We start from the raw sequence: 25,293 nt of genomic DNA, 5'->3' as shown, positions 1-25,293 counted from the left end.
AACCTGAATCCATGTTTCCTTCAGAATAAAGTGATATGGGTCAAATTCAGAGGGAAACAACCAGATGATGATATTTTCATACTTATCATAGCAATGCCTGTTAATAATCAGAATTACAACCAAAAAAAGAACCAACAATGTTGCATACAGTATGGCAAACTATTATAGTTACATCCTACTAAGTTATAGACCTTCATACGGTGAAGAGTTGATGCCTTATGCTCAATCAATTGCACCCAATTGACCCGAAGTCAAAGAAAAAACAACAATCATTAATAAGGCATTGAATAACATTAAAATAATAATACTAAGAAAAAGAAGAAGAAGAAGAAGAAGAAGAAGAAGAAGAAGAAGAAGAAGAAGAAGAAGAAGAAGAAGAAGAAGAAGAAGAAGAAGAAGAAGAAGAAGAAGAAGAAGAAGAAGAACAACAACAACAACAACAACAACAACAACAACAACAACAATAATAATAATAATAATAATAATAATAATAATAATAATAATAATAATAATAATAATAATAATAATAATATAATAATAATAATAATAATAATACTTATATTGATAATAGTAAAACAAAGTTAATTCACCGCTAAGCACCTAAAAGCCTGTTAGCTCCTCATTACAGGATGCTTTCGCAATGGAATGTAATCACAAGACAAGTCATAAATAATAAAACCCACGGCATTCACTCGCATTCTCCATTCACACATCCTTCATTACAAATCTTTACCAATTTTATCCTTATCCATACTATTTCTTCTACTCTTTTTACTATGATAGATCGGCAAAGGATGGGCCTCGCTATTAAACACATAATCATCCAATGGTATCAAATTGGGGTCATCGCTAAATAAAAGATACAAATACTTCAAGGTCTCTGCCAAGAAGAAACTTTCCATCTTATTCCGGAACCTCGGATTCTTTGCGTCTTTAACATTGTGGATGGAGGAGTAGCCAGCATCCGGTACCTTGGTGTATTTTTCGAAGGCCTGGAATATGGTCCATCCCCAGTCCCTGTATTTTTCATCTCCTGTAAGTCTGTACATCACAAAGAAACTTTCAACAGTTTCTGGTCTCAGAAGATTATGAGAATCTAAAGGCTGCACAGTTGCAGCAGATTTGAAAGAGAAGGAAAAATATTTAATATAAATCGTTAACAACAGGTGGTCGAAAGAGAATATTATAATATATACCTTTCTTTCCTTTAGCAGGATTAAATAATTTTAAACAAGAGTAGAGTAGGTGTGTAGGGATATAAAGAAAAAGATGGCTAAGATAGTTTGTTTTTGATTTGTTTTTGGGGGGGGGGGGGGGTTTGCGTAGGTATTAAAAATTATAATATCTGAAATGTACAAGTTTCTCCATTTTCTTTGTACAAATTTCACATGTTCCTTGTTTTCACGGATTCCTCTTCTTAACTATTTTGTCCAAGCGAAGATGAAGAATATGTATTGCACTGCACCTGTTTGAAGTGGGAGGTGGTCAGAAAGATCTGATTTTAAAAAAATATTTTTATATATTCAATATTCACTACAAAACAAAACCAACCAAATTCTATACCTTGATGATGAGATCCTCTTTGGCACCAGGAGCCATATTAAAGTAAGCTATTTCAGGACTGAGCTTGGTAGGCATTCTGTTGTACATCTCCCAGCATGTATTGGAGAGCTCTTTAGCAAACTCTAAGTAGGACTCGTCCAAGCCGTTGTGATAGCCTAGGGCTAGAGTGCCGGGGAGGTAGCAGGCTAGGTGATCCTGTTTCAAAATAAGACGAAAAATAAATAATACAATATATGTGATGCATCCTGTCAACCTGGTGATATGTTGGAATTTTTTATTTTTTAAAAATTAAGTTTTAAGTCGAAATCATCAGAATTTGAAGATATTAATCAATTAACTATTTTTAAAAAATTCAATTTCAAAACTATTCACCTCAATGAAGGCATTTAGTAGTAAATCCAACATTTTCGACATTTTCCTTTAAAAGTTGGTGAAAAAGAGTCTAATTTGGAAGGTAAAAACAAATCGGAATTTGACCATTTTTTGGCTTCAAAATCATCAAAATCATATGTATAAGTTGCAGTTCTCACTCAACCCTAAGACCGACTATCTCTGTATTTGGTTGTGGCTACTTTAAACCCATCATCATTTACATTTTTCCTGAGACAAATTATATATGCATTATTTAAGTTTTTAATCTTTACATGGCTGTGGTAGTTCAATAAAACTATAAATATACAACTTTTTTTTTTTGATTGAGATTGAGAAACCAAGTATATTTATTTTTCAATTTTGAAAAGTACCAAAAACATCATGAGAGAGGGGACAACACGGAGGTAGAAGGCTAGGATTGAATGTAATAATACCACACTAACCATTTTAGGACTGAAGTGTCTTCCACTCAGAAGCTCTCCCACAAATGTCAGTTTGCTTGGTTCTGATTTTCGCTCCAACTTGTTTCTTATACCAGCAACACTGGTAACAAAATCATCTTTGAACCTATTCAAGAAAACAGAAAAGGGGGAAATAACACAGTTCTTGCTTTGAACAGTAGTGGCATTTCAAATGAAGGCTCATAATCAAAGCTTACAATCCTCCTCCCCTTATTTATTTAAACTGACAGACTTAATCAAGTGAGTATGAAAGTTTGTGTACATTGAAAAATAAAAATAAAATTAAAAAAAAATAATAATTTAAAAAATAAATTAATTAATTTTTAAAATATATATCGGGTGCTAGAAAAAAACACGGAAAAGTTGAGAAGCCTGAAGTCCCAAGACTTAAAAATGATGTGAATCTGAAATTTTACAACAATAAACCCCATTTATTGAAACTTAGGTACTCAATTTTTTCAAGAAAATATGTTTACAAATTTTATATCCACCATTGTTTTAACAAACACACCGCATTTGTGCCATATCAAAGATTTGGGATGTGATTCTCAATTTTTGATGTAATCTGTCAATACCTCATTTGTTTTTGACTATGCTTAGCTTTATTTTCCATATCCAATTGATCTTCTAATGTCTTGAATAGTAATTTACTCCCATGCATTTTGAATTGACTCTTTTTAACTTTGTACCCATGTAAACCGTTGTGTACGACCCTAAAAAACCATGTTGGACATAAGAAACCAAATGGATTCAAAAGCAAGGGCTCAGTGGAGGTAATTTAGAAAAAAATCAAATGTCACGTCTCTTGAGAGTAATAACTTTGTTATGGTCTACATATGGACAAGACACCAGAGCCTTCACTTTTCCCACATCATAAACTCATGCAAACTTCCATATTATGGCAATTAACAAACTGCTGTACAGTGATAGAACTCCTCTTTTTTCCTTTGGTCAATTTTTTTTTACTCATGTACCAATACCTTATAAAATCTTTACAAAATAAACAAAAATCCTTGGTATGGTTTGAGACTTCTTATCAAGTTAGTGGTCAAAGATTTCTGGTTAAATTCAAAAAGGTATTGTCTTTGAACAGCACTATTATGATACATGGAGAAATTTTTAAGGAAGAAAAAAGAAAGATTTTTAAAACATGAGATCACATTAACATTTTTTTTTGAAGCTCAAACGAAAAAACGTCCTGTTCAATTTGTGATTTATGTCAGAAAATGAGATGCCTTTGATTTATGATTAGTCGTTACAGCAGTAACTTTGTATACTTATTCTAGGATGTATCTCTTGAAAGAAGGCACAGTGTGCCTTAACAACCTAATGATGTGGGGCCAATCTCAAATTTTCAGCATCTCTTGTTTATCAAGTGAGGATATCACATTCTCATCGTTCAATTTGCAATATTGCAATGTGACGAGAAAATAGATTTTCACACAAGTAATTTATTATTGATGTGGTTTGTTTTGTGTGTGTGTGTGTGTGTGTGTGTGTGTGTGTGTGTGTGTGTGTGTCAAATGTTACAAAAACAAACTTTGGGGAAAGCCTTATATTCATATCCCCTTAAGTTAAAAAAAAATATATATTATTATTAATAAAATTATGACTTTGAAATGTAATTTTCAAGATAAAGATATGACTCACATCTTCAGTCTTTTCCCTGATTGAATCCATTGCTTGAGTAGATACTCATAGTAGGTATCTGCTCTTGCCCCTAGTGTGATGGTAGAGGATGAGCGAAACTCTCCACTGTCTGCATTGATGAAAATGGGGACTAATCCCTCTGTCTTTGGCAAGTCGTGGACATGCATGGACACTTCATGGACAGCATCCTGTTTCAGATAACATTATGAAAATAACATTGACTGCATAACACCTAGTATTCCCATCACTGACGATATGACAAATTCAGGAATCATGCAATAGTCAATATAAAATGTTTCTTTGAATTTAAAAAGATGGGAGGTAGATATGGCTAAGTTGATACATTACAATAACACCAGGATAATATAGGTTTATGCCCCATGATCAGCATCTTGTTCTTTCCCTGAGCAAGAAATTAGGCATAAAATGCTCACATTGTGGGGCTCCTCTATGGCTGACACCTGGGTTATTTTGCTAATTTTTTTATTTTTTTTTCAAAACAGACCACTAAGACAAATTCCCCATGGAGTGAATAAGACGAACTCTCTTTTTAATGGATCTATCTAAAATAATGAAAACATTTTTGAATTTGGTCTAAACTCAATGTTTTTAATTCTGTTACAAAACCACTCCTCAAAAACTCTTTCTATATATATATTTTTTTTTTCAGAGTTATTGTTTTTGTTTTTAAAGTCAAATAAAGTGGACTATGTAAATCCAAGTCATACTTATTGTAACATGTATTGTAGTTGTTTGGCTGTGTGTAAGAGTAGAGTTGAGCACATTGTGTTGTGCAAATATTGGATATGAGTGTGAATATTGGATATGTGAATGTGCAAACTTTAGGAACTCTTGGGCTCTTAAGAACACCGTAACAAAAATATGTTACAAAAAATCTTCATCTGAGCATAGTTGCTTCTAGACTAACAATAATATTATTAGTAATAAAACACATCTAAAACCTGTCTGAGCTGAGTCATAACTCTTATGTTTGACCATAGCATAAAAAAGCTTATTGATCCATGGTAAAATGGTAGTTTTTGGAGCAATGAGACTCTATAGGCAATACTGACGGTACTTAAGTTTAATTTTTACGAGTTAACTTTTATGTCTTTATCTCCTTCCATTTCTTCATTTTATGCAATAATTGGGATCAATAACGGGAGTACACAAAAGCAGTTTGAGGGATGGTATTCATAGTTTTTTAAACAAAGGCCTAGACATGTATCCTCATAGAGGACGATTAGGAAATCAAAATTCAAAGTTATTTGATTCCCTATTAGTATCTTAAAACTCTTACAGCATATTTGCTGTCCCCAGTAACGTGACTCAAGTCTCTGAACTCCAACTGAATAGTGGTGACTTCTGAGGTGCTGCTGTCAGGGCCCCATCTAGGGGCCTGGGCTGATCCACGTCCCAGGTTAACGTCTGAGTATGGGATTTTAGAGTTGTGGTTAAAAGCATGGAGAAGTCGATCCCCCAAATCAACCTGTGAAAAAAAAGTAAAGAACTTTAAAAGCTTTATTATAGTTCTTGCACTGCCATAAGGAGCTCCGGGGGTCAATCTTGAGGGCAGGGAGAATAAAAAATAATGAGTTAAGTTACCAAAAAATATGACTTAAATTTTGTTTACTGATAAATGGAATGATGATATAAGTTTGTGTATATCTTCAAAAATTATCAAAGCGACCACCTTTGCTAAATCAATGTTAATTTCACAATCATCCAATACACAATTCAATTGTTCTTAAAGGTTGCAGCAATGTGATCTAGCCCAATTTATAACAAACCACTCTGTTTTCCAAACTGTTCACAAGACCATCATAGTGTCCTGTCCTTTAAGCATGTTAATTATGCAATGTTTAACCATTTTAGACACAGCAAGACATGAATTGCTTATCAAGAATAAAAACTTACAGCTTTAGTCTTGAAGATTTCATCCCCCACAAGATGGTAACATGATAACAATGACCCCAACACTCGGATGGTCATTTCAAACAGATTTACATTTCGGTTGATGTTGAAATTCAACGAATCCTCTACCCATTTTCTTCCTTCTTCGTATTCTGAAATATTCAGTGATGGGAAAATTAATTTCATTTCCACAATTAAATAAAACCACTCAGATATTTTGATTCATTTGCTTTTTGGTATAATTTAACTGATTGACTTGAAACCTTTAATAAAATAATAATAAAAGAATAATTCGAAAAATAAGAAAAATTAAGTCAATGTTATCAGATACTGCTGTATAGAATCAAGAGTGAACTCGATTTGTTTTAATATAATATATTAAATGTGGGTTGCCTCGCTGGTGAAATGGAAAGCACGTTTGAGAAACACAGAGGGTCAGTGGTTCAAAGTCCAGCAATGGAACACTGATTCCTTTGAAACAGTTTTTATTTCCAATTTCTTTCTGTTTTATCCATTTTGTTTTTGGTTGTTTTCATTTGTTTTTAAATATCTTACACTACTTGCCACCCTATAAGGTTTGGTCAGTACCAGAAAAAAAATGAAAAAATATACATGTTCGAGTACATCAGACTTGCCAACCAACTTCAACCATAGGAAAAGATTTATCATATTTTTCCCAATATCAATGCTAATTTTCGCACATTTTCCCTCCAAAAATCATATTTTCAACACGTGCAACGATCCAAAATTTCAAATACACTTGATTTATGGAGGCTTATCAAGCTAGTACAGAGTGGGAAAATCTTGCAATTCTTATGACAATCATGTGTCTGGCTTAATAGATTCTCATCTAGCTAGAGACGATATTTAATGACCTTCAATTATCCCACTTTGTTTTCCTGTTATTAAAAACTCCTAATTTTGGCATTTAGCATATTATTTTTGTCAACATTCCCATATTATCATATTTTGGACCTCAAAGCGTATGAAAATATGAGAAATCATACTAGTAGGCAAGCCTGGTACATTGATCTACCTCTAGTAAGCCAGACTAAAGCTTTGTGTATGGATATGGCAGTTCAAGTTCTGTTCAAATGAGCTGATAGTCTTGTTAAAATTCTAAATAAGCTCTATTTGATGATTCAGTTGTAAGTATACCCCAGCCCCGGAAATATTTTGTATTTTGGAAATATTCCTTACCCTCCTTCAATCCCATGACAATAGCTGTATCCAGAGAGTCGACTATTGTCAGTCCAGTGCCAAACCACTCTGAGAAAGTCTTACTTATAGGAAGCAGCTCATCATGGCCCCATGCATACTTCTTGTAGCCCCTCCATGCATGGCGGAAAGCTTCACGTATTGCCTCTTGCTTCTCATTGGGTGTCTGACCTAATGGATATCATACAAAAAGAGACATATGAAGAGTGATTTTCCAAAACCTATCATTTTTGCTTCTCCAAGTTTGAGATTTTGAGGATTATTTCATATGCAAACTCACTTTGGGCCTTTTATTTTATTGTGATTAAACCTTAATTTTATATATATATATCCATTTCAACAAAATTATTGCATCAATTGATACTTTAACTAAATCTCACATTTCGATTTCGGTCACAGAAGGAATTTCTCAAAAAGTGGAAAAATCCTTTTCACCTTTGAAGAACCACTCCTAACAATATATTTACTGTGTTGCAGCTGCAAATGCACCATCCAAATTTTGATTTTCATTTCAATACTGAGAGGTCAAGAATGACGAAATAAGAAATGTCATGAGCTAGCAAGTTTTATTCCAAATTATTGACATAGTACAATTGGGTATTTGAATAGTAAAGCTGTGCGTATACAATCAAAATCATGAGCTTTTCAATGATAAAAAAAATACAAGACATAAGGGGCATTTTCATTGCGCATAGCAGCCAACTTTTCAAAAAAGCTAAAATAGGACACCATAAGACAAAATACTGCCATGGCCAAAAATAGCAGTACGTTTGGACTATTATATTTTAGAGCTTTTTCTGTTCCTTGTTTAATTTTGCTAGTCAAAAAAAGTATAACCCTGGGACATTTCCATACAGATAAACAGTCCAATTTTTAAAAACGTTTTTCTCCAGATTGACAAATCGAGACAGCCCCGATTTTATAAGGACAGTTGGCCATTATGATTGTGTTACCACTTTTAATCTCGGTGATGCAGTGATGAAGTTTTGTCCACTAAGCACACTCACAGTAACATTAAAGATAATTTCGTTTGAAAACTGCTTATTTATAAAGTCACATTAAAACCACAATCTCATAAGCTTTAAGGTAGTCTTATAGACCAAACGGATGTTCTCCTAGTTTGTCCGATTGCCTGACTTACCACCCACCAAGTGAAAGCCTGATAACATATGTGGCTCAATGGTCTTGTGGTATAACACTAGCCTATGGATCGGAAGACCCTGAGTTTAAGTCCTGATCTGAGTGGCATGTAGTTGAGTCCATGGGAAAGGCTCATTACTCACATTCTCTCATCATACTTAGGTGAAAATGAAAACCTAGCCATTAACAGCTTTGTCTGTCGGAAAAAAAAAACAATTGTAATATCTCCTAACACGTGTCATGTAGAAATGATGTTTTGGTGGTGGTCGTTGTAGTCGTAGTGGTAGTGATGTTGATGTGGTGATGGTAGTTTTAGCAGTAGTGATGATGTAATGGTGGTGGTTGTGGCAGTGGTAATGATAATGCGCTGATGATAGTTGCAGTAATGGTAGTGGTAGTGGTGATGATGATAATGATGTTGTGGTGGTTGCAGTAGTGGTGGTAATGGGGAAGATGGTTATAATGATGATGATGATGATGATGATAAAGATGATGGGAGCTGTGGAAGTGAAAATAATGCTGTGGTGTTAGTGATGACACTTGTAGTGGTGGGGGCAATCTTTGGAACAATATGACCTTTTTGGTCCAGACCAGATTACTTTCTGGTGAAAGCGAAGTTTTGGCATCTCTGCAAAGCCTGTCCAGTTTCACATTATCTATAGTATTTCTACAACCCAGGCTTCAGGCAAACCCTTAATGCTCAATACTTATATTTACAAAAAATAATAATAATGAATTTTACCATTAAAAAAGTCATATCTGGAAGTTTCTTTCTTTGTCTTTAAAGAATTTTCCACCTGGTCAATCTGAAAATATAAAACAAACAAAATAGAGACAAAATAAAACAATCATATATAAAACGTCAACTGATTCACAACAACTTACTCTCTTGCATTTGAAGTGAATTTAAACTTTTATTATCGAATATATTGAGTAAATTCCCACAGTTTTACCATGCTTAAAACTCCCTCCTGGGATCTATATGTAGGCATTAATAGTGTCAAATCAGTGCTGAATCTCCACGGTGCCCTGAGGTCGGTGAGGGAAGGGCATTTTCGCATGTCCCTTCCCTTAACGACCAAACACTTCAAATGGGTCTTTAAAAAACCCGACCAAACACCTTAAAACGTTTTATGTGGTTTGTTTTCTTTTATCATTTTCTAGACTTAGATGTGTAAATAGTTGCTAAACAGATTGTCGTTTAACAGTGGTTGCAAATAGGAAGGCAGAAAAAGAGGCTACTATTTCCTACCTAGAAGTGAAATTTCCTACCAGGTATTTTATACACACAGCGTTCTATACGCTTAAAAAAGACAATCCTACTTAAAATAGGTCTTACCGCAACACAATCTATATTTATTTTAAAGTAAGAGCAAAAAAAATACTCATATGATTTGTTGGTATTAGTGGTAGAGATAATAGTGTTTTGGTAGTTGTAATGGATGTAGCAGTGGTGATTGTGATGGTGGTAGGGATTATGATGTAGTAGTTGTTGCAAAGGTAGTGGTGGTGGTAGGGATGAGATGATGATATGGTTGTTGTAGTAATGGTGTTAGTGTTATGGATAGTGATGTGGTGGTTGTTATAGCAGTGGCGATGGTGGTGGTTGTAGTAGAGTTGACGTTGCTGGTAGGCACGGTGATGTGGTGGTGGTTATAGTAGTGTAGGGGGTAGGGATGATGATGAAGTAGCGGTTGTAGTAGTGGTGCTGGTGGTAAAGATGATGATGTAGTGGTAGTTGTAGCAATGGTGGTGTGGTGGTGGTTGTAGTGGTGGTGGTAGGGATAATGATAATGTTGTGGTAGTGGGGATGATGATGTGGTGATGGTTGCAGTAGTGGTGTGGTGTTGGTGATTGGGATGATGATGTGGTAGTGGGTGTAGTAGTAGTGGTGATAAGGATGATGATGTGGTGGTGGTTGGAGTAGTGGTGGTGGTGGGTATGATGATGTGGTAATTTTGTAGTGATGGTATGGGATGTGGATGTGGTAGTGGCGGTGATGGGGATGATGATGTGGTGGTGGTTGCATTAGTGAGTGGTGTTTGTGATAGGGATGATGATGTGGTAGTGTTTGTAGTAGTGCAGTTGTAGCAGTAAAATAATAATAATTTTGTGCACAAGCAGTTGTCCTTCGCACATTTTTGATATCGCATTTTAAGCAAAAAATTTCTCATTTTTCTCATTTTAAAGGAAATTTCACCCTCAGTCCCATTATTTCCAACATTTCCGACCAAGTATGTAATTTCCGACCAATTTCCAACTTTCCGACTTCCCTGGACACCCTGGTGGTAAGATCGGATGGTCGGTAGAAGAACGATGGAAAAGAATGTGGTCAGGAGGGGAAACATATTTAACACCACTAGAACATGGATAATATTTCTTGCCGGGGAAAAGTCAGATGACAATGCAAACTTACCACCATGTCTTCAGATTTTGCGACATTGTTCTTTGAAAACGGTATTATTTATGGTGCTTGTTTTGGACAGATTATTTCCCTTGTTCTAGTCAGGCGTGACAAGGCTCATAGCAGACGGAACGACTCTATCAATATTATAACTAATATTATTATCATTATTATTACTATCATCACCATCACCATCATTAATATTATCTTATCACATAATTTACTAACAAAATAAATAACATGGAGATATCTCATCTAAAATGCTCACATCTTTTTTTTCCTTTCTGCCATCTTGAGGCAAACCATTCAAATTTTTGTTGTTATCTTGCAGTTTTTCATCCTTGCCTTCTTTTTCATTGTCCTTTCCTGGTAGGACAACCATGGCTCTCCCTTCCTGATAGTGAAATACAAAATACCATAATATAAATACAAATACCATACTCGTTAATCACCTGAAAAGGTATTGAGTGGATACATAAAAAAAAATATATATATATACATATATGAGATATGGTGTCAGCAGCATCACAGTTTGGTGTCAGTGAGGTCAGGGACAAATAGGTGACCTTATTCCAAAATCAGACAATTATATAGTATTCTCGGGACTTCAGATATGAACGAGTAGCTGGATATAGACAGTGACAGATATATGGATGCCAGTACAATTCCAATAATCAGTGCTGATGGTGACAATACCCCGTGTGGTGTCCGGGGTCCCTCAACTGAGAGGGTCAAGAATAGCCCAACGCCAAGCCAGCATGTCGTAAAAGGCGACTAATGGTGTGTGATTCCCCCATCTTTGAGTCACCTGGTCCTCCAGGTTGGGGGTTGGCAAAGGGTTAACACCCCTTTCCGTTAAACTCAAACCGTTACAGAAACGCAGACAGACAAACCAAATCCTTTTTTTAGCTTGGGCGACCGAAGAGTTTCTGGAATGACAGAATTTATGAAGGACAACAGACAAAGACGAAAGGACTCTGCTGACCCGATGACGTCTTCGCCAAACAAGCAGCTTCGAATTGCGTCGTGGAACGTTCGCACCGTGTATGAAGCAGGAAAAAGCTCTCAAGTTGTGACTGAGATGAGAAGATACAGGCTGCATATACTTGGAGTAAGCGAAACCCACTAGATACAATCCGGACAGAAACACCTCAAGTCTGGGGAGAAGATTTTATAGCCCAGAAGTCACTGAGAGGATGGGAACAACACGGAGAAAGAATCATCATGGCATCCTTTACAACACGGAGTAAGAAGATCAGCATGAACATTGTACAGATCTATGCCCCAACAAATGATGCAACAGATGAGGACAAAGATACATTTTATAGTCTGCTACAACAAGTCATTGACAAGTTTCCAAGGAAAGACATCAACATATTGATGGGAGATGCTAATGCTAAAGTGGGACAGGATAACGTAGGTTATGAAGGTATCATGGGGCGTCATGGCATGGGAGAAATGAACGATAATGGTGAGAGATTTGCAAATTTCTGTGCAATCAACAGTTTGGTGATTGGAGGATCAGTGTTCCCCCATAAGAGGATTCACAAAGCAACTTGGGTCTCACCAGATGGTGTGACAGAGAATCAGATTGATCATTTTTGTATCTCTCGAAGATTCAGACGTTCATTGGAAGATGTGACAGTACGGAGAGGGGCAGATGTTGGATCAGACCACCACCTGCTATTGGCAAAGCTTAAGCTCCGACTCAAAAAACATGGGACCAGATCACATACAAGAAGAAAATTCGAGGTGAATGCACTTGATGGGGAAAAGAATGAGGAATTCAAACTACAATTGTGTAATAGATTCCAATCTCTTACTGAGCTCGAGGAGGACATAAATGTAGAGTCACATTGGGCAAAGATCAAGGAAGTCTACATAACAACTTGCCACGAGGTATTGGGGGTAAAGAAATCGGAACATAAAGAATGGGTAAGTCCAACCACCTTGGACCTTATTGAAAAGAGGAGAACTAGGAAGGAACAAGTGAACGCAAGCCGAACAAGGGCTTCAAGACTGGATGCACAAGAGCAGTATCGAGCCATAGCTAAGGAAGTCAAAAGATCTGTGAAGAAAGACAAGGAAGCATTCATGAACAGACTTGCAGAGAAAGCAGAAGCAGCAGCGACAGGAGGACACATGAGGATCCTTTATCAAACTACCAAGACACTTGCTGGAAAATATGGGAAACCAGAGGTACCAGTCAAAGACAAAGATGGGAAAATTATTTTTGGAAAAGAGGCTCAATCTGAACGATGGAGGGAACATTTCAACTGCCTTCTGAACAGACCACCACCAGACAACCAGCCAGAAATTTTGCCTGCAAGGAATGAGTTACCAATTAGCTGTGATCCACCATCGATAGCAGAGATTGTGGGTGCCATTAACAAGCTGAAAAGGGGGAAAGCTGCTGGACCAGACCAGATTCCACCGGAGGCTCTAAAAGTTGATGCTAAAAGAAATGCTGAGGCCCTGCACCCACTGTTTGAGAGAATCTGGAATGACGGGATATTGCCAAAGGATTGGAAGGAAGGACATCTTATCAAGCTTCCAAAGAAAGGGGACCTCAGCAATTGTAATAATTATCGAGGTATCACTCTTCTTTCTATCCCAGGAAAGGTTTTCAACCGTATTATTCTTGAGAGAATTAAGAATGCAACATGCTAAACTGCGGGATGAACAGACAGGTTTTCGGAAAAACCGTTCAACCACCGACCAGATTGCCTCTCTGCGAGTCATAGTGGAACAGTCTATAGAATGGCACTCCCCTCTTATTGTCAACTTTCTGGATTACGAGAAGGCTTTCGACAGTATTGACAGAGCAACATTGTGGAAAATTCTGGCACATTATGGACTCCCTGAAAAGATAGTAAACCTCATTAAGGAAATGTATGAAGGATCAAGTTGCAGGGTTGTACATGAAGATCAGCTTACTGACAGCTTTGAAATTAAGACTGGTGTCAAGCAGGGATGCTTGCTCTCACCATTCCTGTTCATCCTTGCCATTGATTGGCTAATGAAAGAAACCTCCAAAGGGCGAAGAAATGGGATACAGTGGACCCCCTGGACACAGTTGGATGATCTGGATTTTGCAGATGATCTGACTCGTTTGTCCCACACCCAGGAACAGATGCAAGCAAAAACCACAATTATAAACAGCCTCTCTGAATCAATTGGTCTAAGAATTCACCCTGCAAAGTCAAAGGTCTTGAGGATAGGTACGCGTCAAAGGGAGCAGATCAAAGTAAAAGATCAGGAACTCGAAGATATAGACACTTTCTGCTATCTCAGAAGTATAATTGACAAGGATGGAGGCACGGAAGCAGAGGTGAAAGCACGAATAGGAAAGGCACAGGCTGCATTCACGTCTTTGAACAGAGTTTGGAGAACTAAAGATATCTCCCTTCGACTAAAGCTAAGACTTTTCAACTCAAATGTGAAGTCTGTCCTACTGTATGGATGTGAAACTTGGAACGCATCACAGGCATGTATAAGGAGGGTACAGATTTTCGTAAACAGGTGCATGCATAAGCTACTCAGAATAAAATGGATGGATAGAATAAAAAATGAAGAAGTAGGGAAAAGAACACAGCAGAAACCAGTGGGAGAGGAAATAGGAAGAAGATGATGGAGGTGGATTGGACACACGCTTAGAAAGAACGACTCCACTATAACAAAGAAAGTATTGGACTGGAACCCCCAGGGCAGAAGATCAAGGGGAAGGCCACGAGGAACATGGAGAAGAATTAAAGAAGCTGATATACAGAGAAGTGGTAAGACCTGGAATGAGATTAAAAAGATAGCTCAGGACAGAGAAGGATGGAAACTGTTTGTCTGTGGCCTATACCCTGACCCAGGGTGAAAAAGGCAATGATGATGATGATGATGATGGTGACAATAGGTGAAAAAGTAGGAAAATGTTGAACGATTGCCTTTAAGCCCCATTTCTACTGCACTAAACCCCACTTTTAGAGCAATTGAGATGATAGACTATCATTGATACTCTAGCTAACTTCTGAAGAGTGGGAAACTGCATCTGTGTGTTCCACCACACATCAACTCTCTCATTGCTAGCACATTGTTTCGAGAAAATGTAATTTTTAAAAGGAGGAAATTCCTTCTCTGGGCTCGCGGATTTAGGCGGATGCGAGGAATACCATCAGCACTGAATAATATGAGCTGCTGGGAGAATAGATCAAGCAGTATCAAGTGCATTGAACATGATAAAATATTCCCATTTATCTATTTTTTTTAAAATAAGCATTTGCTACCTATTAGAAAGTGTATTGAATAGATATAACAGACTTGGTTACCCAAATACCGCTGGGTGGACAGAAATAACCTTGACAGAACCTGGGATTGAAAACTGCTCCCATTACTTGATAAATGAGTACTCTGTTGGTCTAAATCTTGAACAAGATGAGTAATCATTGCATTTATTTGACAATTATCAATGGCATTGGTGTGTTCTGCGCCGACAGGCTGCATTTACTCCTGCTCTGTAAAATTGTTCTTTTTGTGTTGTTTATAATGTGACTTCAGTTCTATAAATTAGTGTACAGTTATGTGATATGTTGCCTGATTGATTGAAAATATTTCTACGAAATTTTGGACTTGATTTTGGAAGTTATAATAATATAAATTCTTTTTCATTGTGGATAACATCGTGTTAGCTATTTTAAACGTATCCAGATTTATTGTGATAACCAAACTTGCACACCCCCCCCCCCCTCCCCCAACCACCTCATCATACGAGTATCCATAACAATGACGCCGCGTGATATCATTCAAACTGACAGCAACTCACCAACCCTCGCCTAGAAAAACCACATCCGCTACACGGATCGCTATTTCTCCAACACCCTATGAATACAAACTGTTTTATAAAATACACCAAAGCTCAGTTACTGTGCATTGATACAATATCGCACCATAAGACCATTATTTCTAATGCACTAATCACACACATTTCAAAGCTAGGTATCAGAAACCCAAAATGTGCTTGTGATAATTTTGTGAAGAAATACAAGAGGGGAACCAGGGGAGGTAAGAAGAAGAAGAAATCCCATTCACCAAGTCAACCACTCCCGTCGTCACTACCATCACCAACGCTATCCACACCATGTATCGACACACACACCACCACCACCACCACTACCATCCACACCATCACCGCCAACAGTACCAACAGGACCAACTCAACAACAAGCCGCCCTCTTACCACTATTCCCTCACCTATGTCGCTACCATCATCATCATCACCATCACCACCACTAACCGAAATCACTAAAAAAGAACTCAGCCCGTCTTATAACATTCCTGTTTACTCAAACGCACGTAGACATACAGCGAAATTTAAAAAAGCGTCAAAAAGACCGCGCAATCTTTTAACCATCATCAACAACAGGCCACCCCTCTGTCTCGTCCACATAAACGCAAGATCCATAAAAAACAAATGTCACGAGATCCATGACCTAATTATAGATCGTCATATTGATATATTGTGCATTACGGAAACCTGGCTTCAGGGTAAACAGGATGACCACTACATTACCACCGCCTGTCCCAATACGCATACCTGGAAATCGCTACCACGACCTGGGAGAAAAGGGGTGGTATTGCCTTTATTTATAGTCTTGCTATCACCAACACCACTTTCACTCCTCTTACAAGAGAAAACTACGAATCTGCATGCCTTTCCTTCCAATCCGACTCTGCCACTTTCTCCATCATTACTATCTATCGACCGCCGAATACATCCAATACTAAGTTTGTAGCTGAATTTCAAAATGATATCTTAGACTTCAACCTTAAAAGTTCACCATATATTTTTATTGGAGATTTCAACATACATTTTAATTCCACTTCTCCGACAGTCACCAAAATCAAGAAAATCCTACACGACAACGATTTACACCAGCACATCACCGAGACAACACACCAGGCCGGCAACATCATTGATTGGGTCATCTCCCCTGTGTCAAGTAATAGAATAAGAAAGACCGAAGTTGTTGACCTAGCGATATCCGATCACAAAGTTTTATTTGTGGATATCGCATTAAAGAAAGTTGATCTCCCGAAACGAAACATAACAACAAGGAATTATAGACAAATTGATATCAGTGGTTTACAAGATAGCATTCGTGACGTCATAAATGAGGTTAAAAATATAAACGACTTCAACAAAGTATTGCGATCTATTATTGACCGTGAGGCACCGCCGCAATGTCGTGTCGTATCGAATCGACCACACTCGCGATGGTTCAATTCCGAGATAAAGGAATTAAAGAGAAAAAAGAGACAGGCTGAAAGGAAATGGCGAAAGAGTGGCCTAACGGTATTTAAGGATATATACAAAGCAGCTAAGTCGGCTCTTTATAACGCCATCACATGCGCAAAAAAGGCCCATTACAACGAAAAATTTCAAAGCATTACATCTTGCAAAGAACTGTTTTCCACCGCAAACGACCTTCTTGGCAGTAAGAAATCCACACCCCTTCCAGCGTCTAGAAATAACACCGAACTAGCTCAAAATTTTGCCAACTATTTCCACGGCAAGATAAAATCCATTAGGGAAAACTTAGACAATACATCATCATCATCGTCACCGAGCTTTGGACCATTCCATGGAACGCCACTACATGTTTTCGATCCAGCCACTGAGGATGAAGTGAAGTCAGCCATTTTAGATAGCCCATCAAAATATTGTGACTTAGTAGACCCCATCCCAACTAGTATTCTTAAGGCTTGTATTGAAGAACTGTTACCAACAATAACTGAACTTATAAATAATTCGTTGGTCTCAGGTAGTGTCCCTGACTCGTTTAAACGTGCCATTGTTAAACCACTATTAAAGAAGTCCGATCTAAATGTAAACGAACTGAAAAATTACAGACCTGTCTCCAACCTTCCATATCTATCCAAAGTGCTTGAACGCATTGTGTTAAAACGACTTTTGTATCATATCCATCTAAATAATTTAAGTGAAAATTTCCAATCTGCCTATAAATCACATCATAGCACTGAAACTGCCCTTTTAAAAGTATGCACTGATATTCTTAATAGTATTGACAAAAATCATGTCTGTTTATTGACTATGTTGGACCTTTCGGCCGCATTTGACACCATTGATCACGAGATACTTATTAAACGATTAGAAATTACTTTTGGAATAAGAGACACTGCGCTTAGTTGGTTTAAATCATACCTAACATCAAGATCTCAGTTGGTTCTGATCGATGGCGCAGTATCAGAAACATTTCCTCTAAATTACGGCGTTCCGCAGGGGTATGTCCTTGGTCCTGTTATTTTTACTCTTTATACTCAACCTCTTTCGGATATTATTGTTAAAAATAAATTAATGTATCATTTCTATGCTGATGACACTCAGATCTATGTAAGCGATATCCCTAGTAATATCCCATCATTGATTACCCGTGTTGAAGACTGTATTAGAGATGTTAAATGCTGGATGGAAATTAACAAGTTAAAGCTGAATAATGAAAAGACAGAGGTGATGGTGTGTGGTAGAAAAAGTGTTTTGAAAGATGATTTTCTGAAGTTTACTCTAAATATAAATGGGTGCACAATTAACCTCTCAACGTGTGTGAAAAACCTCGGGTAATGCTAGATCAACATATGACTATGCAGGCACAGTTTGATTCTCTATGTAGAAGTTTGACAATAGGATTAAAAAGAATTGCTTCAGTTAGACCTTTCCTAACAAGAGAAGTAACATGCAAACTAATAACATCTTTCATACTATCTAAAATAGATTACTGTAATTCGTTAATCTCGAATGTAAGCAACGATAAAATATCACGCCTTCAAAGTATCCAGAATGCGGCTGCTAAATTGATTTTAAGAAAGAAGATAACATCCTACTCGTTGCCACTTTTGTATGAGCTGCATTGGTTACCAGTTAAAGTGAGAATCGAATTCAAACTAGCAGTATTGTGCTATAAGTGCCTTAATGATCAAGCACCATTGTATATTACTGAATTTTTAGAAACGTATAAGCCAACGAGGAGTCTACGTTCTGCACTAGATTCTACAAAATTAATTGTTACAAATAAATATAAATATAAATTTTACGGCGGCAGATCGTTCAGTCACGTCGGACCTTCCATCTGGAACTCTCTTCCTAAAAGAATAAGAGAAGCGCAGTCCTTATCAATATTTAAATCAAAGTTAAAACACCATCTCTTTGTTAAAACACATCTTGATTAATGCATCTTTGTAATTTGACCCCAATATGAATGTTAATTTAGTTTATGTTATTATATCATTATTTTATATTATTTCCGTATTTGACATAGCATGTGGATGTATTATAACATATCTTGTATTAATGTTTAGTTATTACATTGCTGTATAATGATAATATTATGTTGATGTAGTTTGTATAATGTTTCATTTGTATCATAATGTCACTGTATTATTGTTTCGCGCATTGAGCATCACCCAGTGATGAAAATGCGCGTTATAAATGTCATGTATTATTATTAATTATCAACAATCTAATCTTTAACATCATGATTAATCATTGCATTTATTTGACAATTATCAACAATCTTTCAGGAATGCCGACACAAGGGCAATCGACAAAGCTTGTGAAATCATTATCAATCTCTCAGTTATATAAATAATAAAATAAAAATGTAAAGAAAAGCAAATAACTTACTGCTTCCTTTAATCGTTTGACCTGGTCTTCAATATCGGTATCCAAATTTGGTCTCTTAGCTCCTGTACCTTCTTTGCCTTCAAAAGACAACTTATCCTCTGCCGTGGACAGTTTTGATGGCAAAATGTGGAATGCCACAACAAGGCAAATAAACAGCAGGATGAGGATGATAGTACGCTGAAGACTGGACAGTTGACGCCATGACTAAAAATTTAGAAAAAAAAAAAGAACTGTCAGAATTGTTCAAAATTCTTTCAGTTATTCATTTTTTTTTTCCTCATTAGAGTGTCAAAATAATTGATGCTACACATATGGGTAAAATGCTAACAACATCCACCAGCTGGATAAAACATACCAACAAACAAAACTGTGTGTAACCTGGAACGTTTATAACCTGATTGAAATACTTTAGTATGAACTAATCACGAAAATGACTGTGAAAAAAACTATAACAAAGAGCTGAGTGACATCAATTTCATTCCTTATATAGTGGTCCTGAAGTGCATCAATTATAATCCTTTCTGACACCTATATTCCTGAATCTCAATACTTTTCTCTTACAAGCTAACTAGTCTTAATGAGTTAGAAAATGCCACCCACATCCAATCAATACAGGCATATTCCCCGCTATATGACTGTCAATGATTCACGGTTCAGGATAAAAAAATTAAGAGCAAATCACAGGTTAGATAAACTTTCTATAAGCAATCATGGCTTTCACCTACAGGGTGCACAATTCAATTAAAATGTCATGATGTAAATAGAATTTTTCTCCTGAAACAAATATATGAAAATAAAACACCATGGCTCTTTATCACTCAAATGAAGTAGCAAAATTGAAAGATTAATGATTTTAATCAATAAAGTTTAACCAACAAAATAATTGCCAGAAGTTATCTCCCCTAGCCATCTTATAGGATGAGTGCAAGGAAAATTCAATTGCCCATAAACAGATGGAATACTGGACCCTCAAGGCTCGTTGCTGGTATAGGTAGATCAAAGGAAACCTAAATATCATGATTCATCAAGGATCGAGTTACTGTGCATATATATCCTCGATGAAACCTACGGAAAACCTAAGTTTTTGGGGGGGGTTTTTTACTATTTTCAAATCAAATTTTTTATAAACATTTTCTGGTTTGACAAGCAGATTTTCTAACAACCATTTAATGCTGCTGCTGAAAATCAGCTGAAAAAAAAAAAAAAGAATAATCATTTGGACAACTCACCCTTAGGATGGACCGTCTCTTGGTCTGTGTGTCTTCAAGTGTCGGATTGTAAAAGCCAAGATTGATGGACACATCTCGTTTGAAAGCCTCTGACATCTTTCGAATTGAAGACTTCAGTCAAATATCCTGAGGAGAAAAAATAAACATTGGACACTGGAAGTTAGGAGGCAGAAAGTTAATTGTGAATTCAGTATCTTGAATAAGTTAGGGTAGTCGTCAATTTCTAAGTAGACTTGTGGTATGACACTTGTCTTCGGACCAGTGGTCCATGGTTTGAGTCTCTTCATGAGCAGCACATAGGAAAAGGCTCCTTGCTCTCATTCTCTCACCACAGGTGAACAAAGAGTACCTGGCTGTTAACGACATTGTCTCTGTCTGAAAAAAATGGTATTATCACCGAACAAGCTTCATGTCTCATCTTAAAGGTTAAGCGTTGCTGATGGTTAGGGGCCCCTGTAAAGCGTTTTGAGCATGTTTATTGAATAATGTTTTACAAAAATGCTCAATCTTATTTTTTTTTTTTTTTTTAAAGGGAACAAAAATTCAAAAAGAAATCAAATGTAACAACAATTCACCCTATAGACTTAAATCAATCTCAAGGTTAACTCCATATGAAACATCAATTTAAGATGAAGTATATTTTTTGTTCTACCAAGAAAGCTATACTGATCAGACATTTCAAAATTCCTTTAACTCAACCAGCCCTGATCATGGGTTTATCTGTGATTTCTGCTACTATTATTATTAGAATTATCATTTGATTAGCGCCAGTATCCACAAATAGTGCTCAGAGGTGCTTTACAATAGTTTCTATGGTATCACACAAGTTCATTCATTTGACTAAAATATCACCACAACAGTCAAACTTGTTCGAAGTTCACATAGAATCACAATAAGCAGAATTTAAAAGATAAGTTTTTAAATGCCGTTTGAAGACTGGTAGATTTTCACATTGACAGGTTTTAGGATGTAAAGAAATCCATATGATTGGAGCCGAACATGCAAAACCACGCTCAGCAAACTGTTCTTGGGATGTTTCTCTCCATTAGCGAAGAACTGGCGGAATGCAGAGATCGAGTTGGTTTATATTCCCTCACAGGGCATTCAAGCTATAAAGGTGATGTATGGTGAAGGCAATTGTAAGCAAAACATGCGATTTTGTATATTATTCTATTCTCTATTGGAAGCCAGTGTAATGACTTAAGCACTGGTGTTATATGGTCCCAAGGCTTTGTCTTTGTAACCATACAAACAGCTTTGTTTTGCATCAACTGTTCAGCAATGTTTTTGGTAGATGAAAGTAAATAGAGCTCAAATTCCAAATCCAGCATTTTTTAAAAAGCAAATGGATCAATGAAATGTAAGTTTTTGACACTTTGAACTAAAGACGTCAAACTGGCAATTCCGCCTTTTCTTTTTTCAATCAGCAAGAAACTTGTTAATCAACAAATAGGTTCTTAGTCCACAAACCATTAAAAATTGACCACACTTTTGGGGATTTGATGAAAGCCAGGGATTTGTTACAGACGAATCCTTGGCCTAGGTGTTGTTCGCCCCAAAACCAACCCAATATTTTCCTGTCTTCATCATAATAATAATAATACTGAACATTTATATAGGGCCAACATCACATGCAATATGAGCTCCAGGCACTTTATAAAAATAAAATATATATCAGAATTAAACAATTACTACAGCTATTAGATACAGATGGATACATATTCAATATTTAAAATGCTTTATCAACATAGAAATACATTTTTTTTTTAAATGTTTAAAATCAAGAAAAGAAATTTTTTTTAAAGTAATATGCCTTTAGTCTGCTTTTGCATGCCTCCACCTCTACCTGCATTTAATTTGTTCTGGAGAGTGCATAATAAGAGCACATCTGAGGCTGATCGTAAATTCATAGAAAATAACACAATTTATTATCACACTTCCACAAAACTAGATCCAACAATATATTATCCAAATCAGAGATGAAAATAACTATCAAAACAAGGAAACAAAGATGGTGGAAAATTAACTAGCTCATATATTAATTTTAAGATATACAGATAGCGCTGTGGATAGACAGCTCAGTGAGTTTCTGAGTATGAATTTCTTTAAAATATTTTTTATTGATTTTTATTTTTTCTATCTCATCATTTGATCGCCCTCTGAATTTTATTGTTTGTTTGCTTTTTAATTATTTATTCTTTTACTTTTTTAGATCGGAGTGGAGACGAACATGACAATTTGCAATCTTTTATAGAAAGGAACCAAGAGAGAGAGAGAGAGAGAGAGAGAGAGAGAGAGAGAGAGAGAGAGAGAGAGAGAGAGAGAAAGAAAAATATTCAAAAGAAAAAAAAGGGATGGGGGTGGATGGGACATTTGTCATTTGCAACGCTCTGTAGAAAGGGAAGACGAAGAAAAAAAAAATGGAGAAACCAGGATTCGAACACACCACATCGATTTCGACAAGCCTTCTAAGGCAGACGACTTAACCATTCGGCCATGACACCCACACAAATGTTGACGCATATTGTGTATATATAGTAACCTACTATCCATCGACTGATTTATTGTTGGTTAATTTTATGCTTTTATTGATGATTTATTAACTTCACTTATTTCTATGTGCATTACGAAACTTTCCATTTTGGTAACATCTTTGATATTCCCGAAAATGGACTACTGCAATGCACTGTTTGTTGGTCTCACAAAGGACAAAATAAACAAACTCCAGAAAATACAGAACATGGCAGCCCGTGTTGTACTGCAGAAAGACAGGAAAACGGCAGCTGCTTTGGCTCCCAGTGGACCAGTGGATTAAATATAAATCTTCAACTATCGTTTTCAAATGCTTGGCAGGTTCGTCACCAGCATATCTCTCAAGCCTCATTGAATCATATAACCCACAGCGATCGCTTCGATCAACGAACAACCTCAAATTGAAAACACCCCGCTGTCAAGTGAAGGCTGGTGAACGCACATTTCCGCATTCTGGTCCCAGGTTGTGGAATTTGCTACCACTTGAGATACGGTCTTCGTCTTCACTAGAGGAATTCAAGCGTCGATTGAAGAAATTCTTATTCCGACAGGCTTTCTTTTGATTATGTGTATAACTAGCGTTGTTCGTGTACTGTGTTAGGGATTAATCTATGTTATTATGCGCCCAGAGCCCTCCTGATAAGAGAAGTTTAAAAAAAGTGTCTATAAATTGTCCACCATCATTATTGCCAATAACCTCTCATCGTTATTGCCAGACAGGTGTCTGCCAATATCCGTTTTTCTTTATTGGCAGACATGTCTGAATCATAATCACAGCGTTCAGAAAAATTGGGACGTTCAGGTCTATATTTTGTTTTTATTTTATCGTCAAAGTGTTCCGAGTCATGAATCCCAAAATAAGATGCGTTCATTTCGATTATGAACATGACATGACATATGCTCACTGATTGACAGATTGGTCGGAGTGGGGGGGGGGAGTGATCACATTCTCACTCGCAGGTCTGTCTCTCTCGCTCTCATATCTCACCATCAAAACACAGCAACCCTCGATGACAGCCCAATGCCAATATTGGTCAGTTTGCGGCTGCGCAGGTTGTTCCGGCAGGTTTATTTAAGATTGCATCAATTTGGAAACAAAGCGGTGTCTTTGCAATTCTTACAAAATTCATTAATTAAATAGCATATGAGAATGACAACTCGACAAAAGAAGCAAGAGGATCGGCTCCTCCCTCGATGTGAGATCAGGTCAGGTCAGGTACACGTAGGTACTTTGGTAAACGTCCATTTGGCCCTCCAGCAGGGAGCCGATAAATGGCCTAATGGCTGTGACCCGATTTTTTGGACTTTTGAGTGATGGGTCTCAGAAAAAGTTCCATAGGTTTTTTGTTTATGGATGGATTTTAATGATTTATGTCTTATTTTCTTCAGGAGAAATTACTCTATCGTTTGGTGTAGTTTATTTTAAAATCAATGACAATTTAGTATAACTTTTGATTATGGATAAAATAGGGTATAATTTAGCTTTGGATAATTAAAAGATTAGAACTTGGTAAATCAAAATTTCATGCTGGCACGTTTATTTAACATCTTAACTTTTTTATAAAATTAAATTCAGGGCAAAGTTGTATACCGCATCCATGAAATTCGTTCCAGTAAAATCCTTACTCAAATCTTAGCGGCCATTTTAGACCAGTTTTGAAATCCAAATGGTGGTTATTACCGGAAATGCAACAATTTTCAGGTCACAAAGTCCGTCAGTAAATAACAAAGGCAAATAGAAGACCATTTTTCAGCCTTTAAACTAACATAACTTTTTTTCTGCTTATCTGATTTTCACAATTTTGGTATCATTAGAATCGTGTTGAAAAGCACTTTAAAATGATATAGGTTTCATTGAGCTCAATCCAATTTGAATTTTTTTACCAAAGTACCTAGTACGTCGGTTCCTCCCAGTCAGCAGATAGACTCCAAACCATATTCACACTACGTAAGTCCTTATCATTGACGCAAGCTGAGAAGCATTACGACTTACTTGAGATTTACGACAAATATTATTGCATGGGTGCTTGGAATGGTGGGCTCCGCGTTTGTAGTAACGAATTACTCTTTATTTGACTCGACTGGGGCTGTGTTTGTTGGGGATGTCTATTTTCAGTCTTTTCA

General features: G+C 36.7%; 2 protein-coding genes across 3 annotated transcripts in view; one reads left to right on the top strand and one right to left on the bottom strand.

Moving 5' to 3' along the window:
• LOC144980094 (uncharacterized) overlaps window positions 1–25,293 on the top strand; it is a 344,852-nt gene that overhangs the window by 224,263 nt on the left and 95,296 nt on the right. The window lies entirely within an intron of this gene.
• On the bottom strand, window positions 593–25,292 carry LOC144980087 (endoplasmic reticulum mannosyl-oligosaccharide 1,2-alpha-mannosidase-like). Its single transcript, XM_078927581.1, has 12 exons — window positions 25,163–25,292; window positions 20,638–20,763; window positions 19,409–19,612; window positions 10,991–11,116; window positions 9,061–9,124; window positions 7,161–7,349; window positions 5,964–6,112; window positions 5,347–5,535; window positions 4,047–4,234; window positions 2,379–2,502; window positions 1,564–1,758; window positions 593–1,103 (listed from the first exon to the last, which is right to left on the bottom strand). The coding sequence occupies exons 2-12, from the start codon at window positions 20,731–20,733 to the stop codon at window positions 720–722; spliced, it is 1,908 nt and encodes a 635-aa protein (XP_078783707.1). The 5' UTR covers window positions 20,734–20,763; window positions 25,163–25,292; the 3' UTR covers window positions 593–719.

The sequence above is a fragment of the Berghia stephanieae genome, chromosome 9 (genome assembly GCF_034508935.2).
Source record: "Berghia stephanieae isolate SIO BIC M18660-M18661 chromosome 9, UCSD_Bste_1.3, whole genome shotgun sequence".
Classification (NCBI taxonomy): Eukaryota; Metazoa; Mollusca; class Gastropoda; order Nudibranchia; family Aeolidiidae; genus Berghia; species Berghia stephanieae.
Note: the sequence above shows the minus strand (reverse complement) of the source record. Positions and strands in the feature narration are given on the sequence as shown.

What these genes read in the sequence shown, in the direction of transcription:
- LOC144980087 (XM_078927581.1), bottom strand. Translation starts at nt 20,733, where the DNA reads ATGTCAGAGGCTTTCAAACGAGATGTGTCCATCAATCTTGGCTTTTAC. An exon ending in TCAAACGATTAAAGGAAGCA is followed by an intron (nt 11,117 to 19,408) that starts GTAAGTTATTTG and finishes TTTCACTATCAG; the next exon opens with GAAGGGAGAGCCATGGTTGT. An exon ending in CAGATATGACTTTTTTAATG is followed by an intron (nt 7,350 to 9,060) that starts GTAAAATTCATT and finishes GATATCCATTAG; the next exon opens with GTCAGACACCCAATGAGAAG.